Source organism: Theropithecus gelada, chromosome 13, assembly GCF_003255815.1.
Source record: "Theropithecus gelada isolate Dixy chromosome 13, Tgel_1.0, whole genome shotgun sequence".
NCBI lineage: Eukaryota > Metazoa > Chordata > Mammalia > Primates > Cercopithecidae > Theropithecus > Theropithecus gelada.
In genome coordinates, this window is record NC_037681.1 from 85,773,943 (window position 1) to 85,785,031 (window position 11,089).

The 11,089-nt window shown below is 46.3% G+C and overlaps 1 protein-coding gene across 3 annotated transcripts in view; it reads right to left on the reverse strand.

Moving 5' to 3' along the window:
* RAB1A (RAB1A, member RAS oncogene family) overlaps positions 1-10,146 on the reverse strand; it is a 47,705-nt gene extending 37,559 nt beyond the window's left edge. For 2 of the 3 annotated variants that reach the window (XM_025405740.1, XM_025405739.1), the window contains exon 1: positions 9,693-10,102. In XM_025405740.1, coding sequence (XP_025261525.1) covers positions 9,693-9,715 — 23 coding nt within the window. In that variant the 5' untranslated portion in view covers positions 9,716-10,102. Of the gene's footprint in view, positions 1-9,692 lie in introns of all 3 variants that reach the window. The other variant, XM_025405737.1, reaches the window with a different exon arrangement.
* Between the last annotated feature and the right edge of the window lie 943 nt (positions 10,147-11,089).

The following is an 11,089-nucleotide window of genomic DNA, read 5'->3' on the forward strand; positions in this document are numbered from 1 at the left end:
AAATGTTATGAGTATACAGACACAAAGGGAGCAGATGCATTAAATGTAATGTGGGTATGGCTACAGGGCCATAAATGGTTTAAATGTAACTGTCCCAAATCAAGATACTAGAAAATATCTATACACAGAGTAGAAAGGACAAAGAGTAATTCCACTTAAGTACTATTGTTATACAAAGGAAATACATTCAGAGAAATTAAATTCATCATTGTTCTTGGAAAACATGAATTAAATAATTCATTGAGTTTCACTGTTGAAGATCACTAGTTCGAGGTGCAGACTGTACAAAATGCCCTATGTAAAGACCACAGATGGCCGAGTGAGGCAGGTCACACCTGTAATCCCAACACTTTGAGAGGCCCAGGTGGGAGGATCACTTGAGTCCAGGTGTTCGAGACCAGGATAGGCAACATACTGACATATCATCGCTTAAAAAAAAATTAGACAGGCATGGTGCCAGCTACTCAGGAGGCTGACAGAGAAGGATCACTAGAGTCCAGGAGGCTGAGACTGCAGTGAGCCATGACTGTGCTACCACACTCCAGTCTGGGAGACAGAGATAGACCCTGTCTCGGGGAAAAAAAAAAAAAAATAGCCAAGTGGCTGGCACTGAGAGTAAGTGCTAAATAGTACCCAGTATTATTAAAAAGTGATGTTTCCGGCCGGGCGCGGTGGCTCAAGCCTGTAATCCCAGCACTTTGGGAGGCCGAGACGGGCGGATCACGAGGTCAGGAGATCGAGACCATCCTGGCTAACACGGTGAAACCCCGTCTCTACTAAAAAATACAAAAAAAGAAAAAAAAAAAAAAAAGTGATGTTTCCAAAAGAATGGTCCCTCTTGTGAATAAAGGCATGCATATGTAACACTACTTGTCCTAATTAGGAAATCTACAAGCATAGAACACAGTAAACTTAACTGCAACCTATCACAACCTTGGATTTAATAAAGCAGTGTAGGGTGTTCCAGTCAGCTGAGCCAACCTGTCACAAAAGGACCAAGGAAAACTTTATTTCCTACTTCTTCCGTACCCTATTTCTCACATGTTTCAGTCAGTCAACGAACTAACAACAGTTCTCTGGCTCCTCAGGACCATTTTTTCCCCCTAATATCATTCCACTATTACCCTATTTATAATCTGCAACACTCCCAGGGTGGTTCCAAAGAAAGGCCAAGACCTAAATTTTCTTCCCTAAATTACATTCCAGATATCAAAGCAGTAATCTCAGCTCCACCTTCTATAGGGAAACAAAGGAATAATCTAATTGCTCCCCTCTCCCTCTAAAGGGAGGGGGGAGTCTGGGCATTTTGCCTAATTCTCAAAGGAAAATTCCAAAATGTAGTGCCGACAAAGTGGTAAAAAGCTGATAAGCAGCTGAACATAGTGGCTCACGCCTGTAATCCTAGAACTTTGGGGGACCAAGGCAGGCAGATCATCTGAGGTCAGGAGTTGGAGACCAGCCTGGCCAACATGGTGAAACCTCACCTCTACTAATACAAAAATTAGGTGGCCGCGGTGGTGGGCACCTGTAGTCCCCGCTACTCAGGAGGCTGAAGCAGGAGAAATGCTTGAACCTGGGAGGTAGAGGTTGCAAATGAGCCAAGATCATGCCACCTGCACTCCAGCCTGGGTGACACAGCGAGACTGTCTCAAAAAAAAAAAAAAAAGCTGGTAAGCTATGCATTTAAAATACCTCATGCACTGGCACACTACACCCATTTTCAGTTTTTCTTCATCTTAAGACACTCAGCCAAGCATGGGGCTCATGTCTATAATCCCAGCATTTTGGGCAGCTGAGGCAGGTGGATCTCTTGAGACCAGGAATTTGAGACCAGCCTGGGGCAACATATTGAAATCCCGTCTCTACAAAAAAAAAAAAAAAATAGCCAGGTGTGGTGGCATGCGCTTGTAGTCTCAGCTACTCAGGAGGCTGAGGTGGGAGGATCACTGAAACCTGGCTAGGAGTTGGAGGCTGTAGTAAGCTATATGCATCACTGCACTGTAGCCTGGGTGACAAAGTCAGACCCTGTATCTCAAAAAACAGACACTCGGGCCAGGCGCGGTGGCTCACGCCTGGAATCTCAGCACTTTGGGAGGCCAAGGTGGGCAGATCACGAGGTTAGGAGATCGAGACCATCCTGGCTAACACGGTGAAACCCTGTCTCTAGCAAAAAATGCAAAACTTTAGTCAGGCGTGGCGGCAGGCACCTGTAGTCCCAGCTAATCGAGAGGCTGAGGCAGGAGAATGTTGTAAACCCGGGAGGCAGAGTTGCAATGAGCCAAGGCCGTGCCACTGCACTCCAGCCTGGGCAACAGAACAAGACTCCGTCTCAAAAAAAAAAAAAAGAAAGTTATTCTTTACTATCCAAAATAAAACTTAACTATTGCAACTACAAACAGTGAAACCATCACATAGGTATAGTCAAAACTCCCCAGGAGAGAAAACACACACACATACACAACACACAGTCAACAGATTGCTATGGAATGTGAATACAGCAGGAGGTTAGCACATACGTAAATTATTAAGATTGCTTCCAGAATTAAAAAGACCAAGATATCTGAGAAATAAAATTACTCAGAAAGCAAAATTCCCTTTAAAAGCCAAGTAGCAGCCGGGCGCGTGGCTCACACCAGTAATCCCAGTACTTTGGCTGAGGTGGGCGGATCACGAGGTCAGAAGTTTGAGACCAGCCTGGCCAACATAGTGAAATCCCGTCTCTACTAAAACTACAAAAATTAGCCAGGTGTGGTGGCACGCACCTGTACTCCCAGCTACTCGGGAGGCTGAGGCGGGAGAATCACTTAAACCTGGAGGGCGGAGGTTGCAGTGAGCCGAGATCATGCCAACACACTCCAGCGACAAAGCGAGACTCTGTCTCAAAAAGAAAAAAAAGAAGCCAAGTAGAGAACTGGCAAGGGAAGATTTGATTTTGAAGCACTTCCATCTTTAAGACAACGTAAAAAATAAAATAAAATAAAATATTTGATGGTTAAAAACTGTCCAACATCCCTTAATTTGACGAAAACGGGAAATGTTTATTTTTTTTTTTTTTTTTGAGACAGAATCTCACTCTGTCACCCAGGCTGGAGTGCAGTGGCCAATCTCGGCTCACAGCAACCTCCTCCTACCGGATTCAAGCGATTCTCTTGTCTCAGCCTCCCGAGTAGCTTGGGACTACAAGCGCACACCACTGCGCCTAGCTAATTTGGTGTTTTTAGTAGAGGCAGGGTTTCGCCACGTTGGCCAGGCTGGTCTAGAACTGACCTCAAGTGATCCGCCTGCCTCGGCCTCCCAAAGTGCTATTACAGGTGTGAGCCACCTCACCCAGCCGAAAGGGGGAAATTTTTAAATGCAAAATTTCAGGCTGGGCATGGTGACCCACCCAGTGCTTCGGAAGGATCGCTTGAGGCCAGGAGTTTGAGACCAGCCTGCACAACATAGAAGGCCCAGTCGCTACAAAAAAATTTTTAACATGAAATTTCAGTTCTTATCTTCATTTATTTTATTTTATTTTGAGACAGAGTCTTGCTCTGTTGCGCAGGCTAGAGTGCAGTGGCTTGATCTCAGCTCACTGCAACCTCCGCCTCCAGGGTTCAAGAGATTCTCCTGCCTCAGCTTCCCAAGCAGCTGGGACTACATGAAGGCACAACCACACCCAGCTAATTTTTCTATGTTTAGTAGAGACGGGGTTTTGCCATGTTGGCCAGGCTGGTCTCAAACTCTTGACTTCAGATTTTGCCATGTCGGCCAGGTAGGTCTCAAACTCCTGACCTCAGGTGATCCACCGCCTGGGCCTCCCAAAGTACTGTGATTACAGGCATGAGCCACTGTGCCGGGCCTCAGTTCTTACCTTTAAATGATCCTACAAGATCATCTCATCATCTTATTCACACAAAATTCTCAATATATATATTTTTAAAGGCTCTATACAACTACTGAAAAATTACCGAAGAATTACAGATGTTGATATTCTACAGACATTAAAAAATCATATTCTGGACAGTAAGAATACTAGTTATCTTTCTTCTATAAACTTTTCTGAGTTTTTCAAACCACCACCAAAAGTCACAAAGGCAACCTGATTTCACTTTCAAACACTTAAGTTTTTAAAAACATTATTTGAAACACAATGCAAGAAAAAAAAAAAGGTCAAATGTTTCTTGAGTCTAACATGAAAGGAGAGCAAAGTCTGAAAGACTGATAACATTTTGAGAGATTCTGGAGCCATGATATACTTAAGGGGGTAGGGACTAAAAATAAAGTAATCGAACTTTTTCTGCATTAAAGAATTATAGTTGATCCAAGTAGACTACTATATTTCTTCCTACTATAGTTAGCTGGTATACTGAAGACAGGTACACATGCTTTATTCTTAACACATTCCTTAAAGACGAAGCAATCAAAATTATTTTCTTGACACCAAAAAAATCCACTAAAAGCCAGTGGATTATGGAAAATGTTGTAAGAATAATCATGGGAATAATGTTAAGTATTTCTTTCTTTCTTTTTTTTTTTTTTTTTTGAGAAGGAATCTCACTCTGTCTCCCAGGCTGGAGTGCAGTGGCATGATCTCAACTCACTGCAGCCTCCACCTCCCAGGTTCAAGCGATTCTCCTGCCTCAGGTTCCCGAGGAGCTGGGATTACAGGCGTGCACCACCACACCCGGTTAACTTTTTTATTTTTATTTTTATTTTTTTTTTGAGACGGAGTCTCGCTCTGTAGCCCAGGCTAGAGTGCAGTGGCCGGATCTCAGCTCACTGCAAGCTCCGCCTCCCGGGTTCACGCCATTCTCCGGCCTCAGCCTCCCGAGTAGCTGGGACTACAGGCGCCCGCCACCTCGCCCGGCTGTTTTTTGTATTTCTTAGTAGAGACGGGGTTTCACCGTGTTAGCCAGGATGGTCTCGATCTCCTGACCTCGTGATCCGCCCATCTCGGCCTCCCAAAGTGCTGGGATTACAGGCTTGAGCCACCGCGCCCGGCCAACTTTTTTATTTTTAATAGAGGCAGTGTCTCACCATGACCAGACTGGTCATGAACTCCTGACCTCAAATGATCCACCCACCTCGGCCTCCCAAAGTGCTGAGATTACAGGTGTGAGCCACTGCTCCTGGCCATGTTAAGCATTTCTTAATGTGCTGAAATAATCACTGCCTGCTTCAAAACGTAGCTCAAAAATAATCCCTATTTTTCTTCAGATCCTCAAAAAAAAAAGCTTTGACGGCCCTTTCTATCTACTTTTTTAACTGTTCAGGTTATACTTTCAATTGCTTTTTTTTTTTTTGGAGACAAGTCTTGTTCTGTTGCTCAGGCTGGAATGCAATGGTGTGATCTCGGCTCACAGGAACCTCCACCTCCCAGGTTCAAGAGATTCTCCTGCCTCAGCCTCCCAAGTAGCTGGGATTACAGGCACCAGCCACCACACCCAAATAATTTTTTGTATTTTTAGTAGAGATGGGGTTTTGCCATATTGGCCAGGCTGGTCTTGAACTCCTGACCTCAGGTGATCCACCTGCCTCGGCCTAACCAACATCTCTTTAGTAGAGATGGCTAGGTACTCTATACAAAAATTAACTGGTTATAGTGGCACATGCCTGTAATCCCAGCTAATCGGGAGACCAAGGCAGGAGAATCGCTTGAACCCGGGAGGCAGAGATTGCAGTGAGCCGAGATTGCACCATTGCACTCCAGCCTGGGCAACAGAGTGAGACTCCATCTCAAAACAAACAAAAAGAAAAGAAAACAGAAAAAAAAAAAAAAATGGCCAGGCGCAGTGGCTCAGGCCTGTAATCCCAAAACTTTGGGAGGCCAAGGCCTGGACAACACAGCAAGACTCCATCTCAAAAAAAAAAAAAAAACAAAAAAACCAAAAAAGTAATACAGCTACCAACCCTTATGTAAACCAAGATAAATCTAAAAATTCTGTTGCTTCAGAATCTTTTTTGTCAAGATTCCATTTTCACTACCAAATTTAGCAGCACCCATAACACAGATTATAAATTTCTAAAAGAAACAATATAAATTAGTAATGATAAACCAAAGTAAGTTAAGGAACATCTGGAGTAGATATGTAAACATTAGCTAATATACTATTGTTAAGTTACTAAGATAACATACTGGAAGCAGGAAAAGCATCCACCCATTAAAGTTTTAATTGAAGAGAAAGCATAAGACTTTGGAGTTTGGAACAAGATGTTAAAAACGAATGAACTTGTACTTTAGTGATAAACAAAGAAAGAACTTTTCTTTCTTTCCTTTATTTTCCAAATTTTCTCTAATTACTTTTACAAAGATAACAAGCTCCATTAAAACAAAAAGAAACCTGCTAAAGTCAGATAGCTGAAAATCTGATTGCTCACTGCCCTTGTGACCTCCCCTAATAAAATATCCCTCACTTCCTCTCACCCTCCTAAGTAATTTTCACTAATACTTTTGCAAAGGTTTTCCCAAATTCCTGTATTATTTTACTAGACAGTCTAGAATACAAAGATAGTAGGCCAGATACTCATGTATTTGATTCCAGAAAAAAATATAAAAACTGTTTCTGGGTTTGATCCCGTTGAGGTCAGTCTTCAAAAGAAAGGATGGGCCGGGCGCGGTGGCTCAAGCCTGTAATCCCAGCACTTTGGGAGGCCGAGACGGGCGGATCACCTCGGGAGTTTGAGACCAGCCTGACCAACATGGAGAAACGCCGTCTCTACTAGGTCAGGAGATCGAGACCATCCTGGCTGACACGGTGAAACCCCGTCTCTACTAAAAATACAAAAAACTAGCCGGGCGTGGTGGCTGGCGCCTGTAGTCCCAGCTACTCGGGAGGCTGAGGCAGGAGAATGGCGTAAACCCAGGAGGAGGAGCTTGCAATGAGCTGAGATCCGGCCACTGCACTCCAGCCTGGGCGACAGAGCGAGACTCCGTCTCAAAAAAAAAAAGAAAGGATGATTTGACACCGTATTTACTTATTAATTACTGTCATTGCCATTTATGAGCCATTCCTCCTCCTCCTCCTCCTCCTTGAAAATTCCTCCTCACTCCCTCTGTTCCTCCAAATCTAATTGCTGACAATTCCCTTTCAGGTCTCTTTTCTATAAAGTCTTTCAAAACCCAGATAGCCAATCACAACCCACCATCTCCCTGAAATCCTGTTGCTCTCATCCATGCCATACATCTGGAATTTGCTATATCTACTGGTATTCGACATGTATAAAACCTATTTCTGCCGGGTGTGGTGGCTCACGCCTGTAATCCCAACACTTTGGGAAGCTGAGGCGGGCGGATCACCTCGGGAGTTTGAGACCAGCCTGACCAACATGGAGAAACGCCGTCTCTACTAAAAATACAAAATTTGCCGGGCGTGGTGGCACATGCCTGTAATCCCAGCTACTCAGGAAGCTGAGGCAGGAGAATCACTTGAACCCAGGAGGCGGAGGTGCCGATGAGACAAGATTTGCGCCATTGCACTCCAGCCTGGGCAACAAGATTGAAACTCCCTCTCAAAAAAAAAAATTATTTTTTTTTTCTTTTTTTTTTTTTGAGACGGAGTCTTGCTCTGTCGCCCAGGCTGGAGTGCAGTGGCCCGATCTTGGCCCACTGCAAGCTCCGCCTTCTGGGTTCACGCCATTCTCTTGCCTCAGCCTGAGTAGCTGGGGCTACAGGCGCCCACCACCACACCCGGCTAATTTTTTTGTATTTTTAGTAGAGGCAGGGTTTCACCGTGTTAGCCAGGATGGTCTCGATCTCCTGACCTCGGGATCCGCCCGCCTTGGCCTCCCAAAGTGCTGGGATTACTGACCTGAGCCACGGCGCCCCGCCTATATCTAAACTTCTTAAATGCAAGGATTATATTTCTAAATCCTAGTACTAATAGAATGCCTTTCATGAAAATGATGCATACAACCTGAAGAATGCTCATACAGTTTTCCAAATTCTTTTATATACATTTGAATTTCACCACTACCCTGACAGGAATAATGACTCCAATTATCCTATTTTACAAAAGGGGAAAAAAATTCAGAGGCTGAGTAACTTGTCAAAGTTCTCGACTAATCTTGAAGATTTATTTACAGTAATAAACATACATATATATAGCAAATTCAGAAAATTTCCTGAACAGTAGAGGTCTATAAACCTCGATAAAGCAGTAAATCCATGTTCTTTATTGTTACCAAGAAAACTACTAAATTAAGAACCTCAAGTTCAACTCCATTCAACTGTGCAAAACCAACTTTGTCCTTGGAGCCCTTGAAAAAAAAAATTTGTTTTAAACTGTCAACACCGCAAATGTCACTACAACAACACTATCCTTAACTTCTAAAGCATGAAATTCTAATAAAATACTATGGTTTCTGTATAGTGCAAGAGATTTCAGCATCAAGCCACAGTATTACAAAACTTGAAGAAAGCATTTTGCAAGAGCCATGTGACACACATATGACAGTCAGCTAAACTGGTGAGTGGACCTTTTAGGGGGAAATGTTTAGCAGTAATTGACCAAAGCAGCAAATAAACTCAACTTTTACAACAAATACTGATTTTCCCCCATCCCTCAAAGGCCTTTGACACTGAAAAGGAATACCAATTCGGTCTCTTACAATTATTCATTACTTTACATACATGTAAACTGTAGAGGAAATTTTTAAATGGCCACTGAGGAGAGTCCAACAAACTCTACCCAAATGAAGTGAACACCAGTTCCCAGGAAAGGTGCCAGGTGTGTCACATCTGCTGTGGTGACTTCTTGAGTAAGCAAGAAAAAGAAATGCATTAACTTTTCATGACACGTCATGGAACCTCATTCCCTATCTGCAAGCATCCAAGCAGGTAATCTAAAACTACATACAGATCTATCATAGGTCTCATTCGCTTCTCTTTCAACTTGACAGCAAGCTTCCTTTAATCTGTGAGTATCAGAAACACATTCCTTGGCTTTAGTTGTTTTTTTTGGAGTTTTTTTCCCTTGACCTACAGAAGACAAAATGACTTAGGTGTCCTCTTTAAAAAAAAACAAAAAAAAAACAAAAAAACTCACAAATGCCCAGGTTTTTAGGAGGGCAATGCACCCGGCGAGCTCTTAAAGAACTCGTTCAAGGCACAACTCAAAAAGAGAACTAAAAAATGTTCAGTTGCTTCTCCCTATCTACTCATTCCCCTCAATCCCACGCAGTCCCGAAAAGCATCCATATTACCTGAAACCTGGCGGGGAGGATGGAAGAAGAGAGAGCCAACAAGCTCAGGATTTACAAGTAAAGCTGGTTTCCACCCCGAGGATCCTGACAGCTCCGCAGAGTGCGGGCGCAGGGTCTGCCAGTGCCCTCTAGAAGGGTTCTCCCACCCCATCCCCTCCTCTTAGAAACAAGTCCTCCTTCAAAAGTCACTGCCTCCGAGACAAGCTACCTCTTCACACCGCCCCAGGCCCCTGGGCAGACTTCCTCAGCACCCGCCCCGCAGTCAGGCCCTCCAACCTGACCCGGTCCAGGCCCGGGCGGCTCACCCCTCCGACCCGACCCCTCCCCCGCCCGGCCGCCCCTCCGCGTCAGACAATGGGGCCCGACTCCCGGCCGCCAGCCTCTCCTGACCCATCGCCCTCGCCTCACCCCAGCCGATGCCCCGACTTCCGCCCCAACCCTCCTCGCCCCCTTTAAAATCCCCCAAGCTGGCCCACGGACCCAGCCGACCGGTGCTCTCCTGAACTCACTATTCGGGATTCATGCTGGACATGTCACTGCAGCTGCCGCCGCCGCCACCGCCGCCCTTGCTGCCGCAGCCGCCGCCTTGACTCTCCGCGCCACGGGTAATCGAAAGAAAGGAATGAGATAGGCTGTTCCGGGAGAGCAAACGTCTTCCCCTACTCTGTCCCCTAGAACACAATCAGCAGCCGCCGCCACTCAGCTATCGCTTCCACCCAAAATGGCCGCCGGCGAACCAGGAAATAGGGAAGCCTTAGACCGAGGGGCCTTTACACAGCCCAGAGGGCGGCCGCACCGCCTGGCATGCCGGGAAAGGGAGTCGCGAGTGCGGCTACGCCAGCTGAGGATAGACAGTGAGGCGCGGAGGCCAGGACTCAGCTTCCCGCCAAGCGCCGCGCCTCTGGGGCATGCGTACTTGAAGGGTTGTCGTCCGCCCCATTCCCCGCTCCCTCACCTCCCCACCCTCCGCCCCTCCCTGCTCCCCTCCCCTCTGACTCGCTGGCTAGGACTTCGCTCGGACTCCCCCTGGCGGATTGGCTAAGGCCGAGCGGCCCTGGTGATGTCATCAGTGAAACGTGGCAGCCGGGCGAGTCAGCGCCCCACGGAGGAGGGGGCGGAGAGGGGCGGAGGGTGGTGCAGGCGGCCGATGGAGGCTGGGGGTCGGGGGAGGCAAAGGATCGCAGGGAGTGGTCAAACTGAGGGACTGCCGGCGTGCAGGAGCGGAGAGGGGGCCGGGGGACACGCGTGTCGGCTTTTGCCTCCCGTGCGACTTTTGCTGACCTGACCAGCTTGAGGCTTGCGCCACCCTGGTGGCGCTGGTTGGAGGCTGGTCGGAGGACGTCCGCTCTAAGGACAGAAGGGAAGTCAAGGGGCTCCCTGGACAGCACGGAGCAGTTCTTTCACTTCTCGTCACTCACCCAGACCCACCTCTATTCGGTCATCGTCCATTGTTGGCCCCGCGCACTGCCATTTTCTTATTGGATTTCTTCCCATTCTTACTGTGCCCCGCTCTCGTCAGCCTGGCTATTGCAGTAGTCTCCAGATGGACTCTACCTCTCTCTCTCTCTCCTCCGCCCCAGCCCATTTGCACACACAGTCGAATGTATCTTTCTGAGACAGCACCTCCATCGTGACCCCACAACCTTCAATGGCTCCACATCCCATGGATGGGAGAGGCACAGCCCAGAGCCAGCCTAAAATTCAAGTCCTCCTCCCTTCGTGCCAGCCTTCAGGTTGAATTGTAATGTATTATTTATAGTTGCTGCTAATCCTGAGCCTTTCTGCAAGACTGGAAAATAGTAAGCAATAAAAACATGCAATTCATCACTATATGGTGCCTACAATTTCTGGGAGTAATATTAACTCATTTTTTAAAAACATGTGGTCTTAACAGCTCTCTTTAATC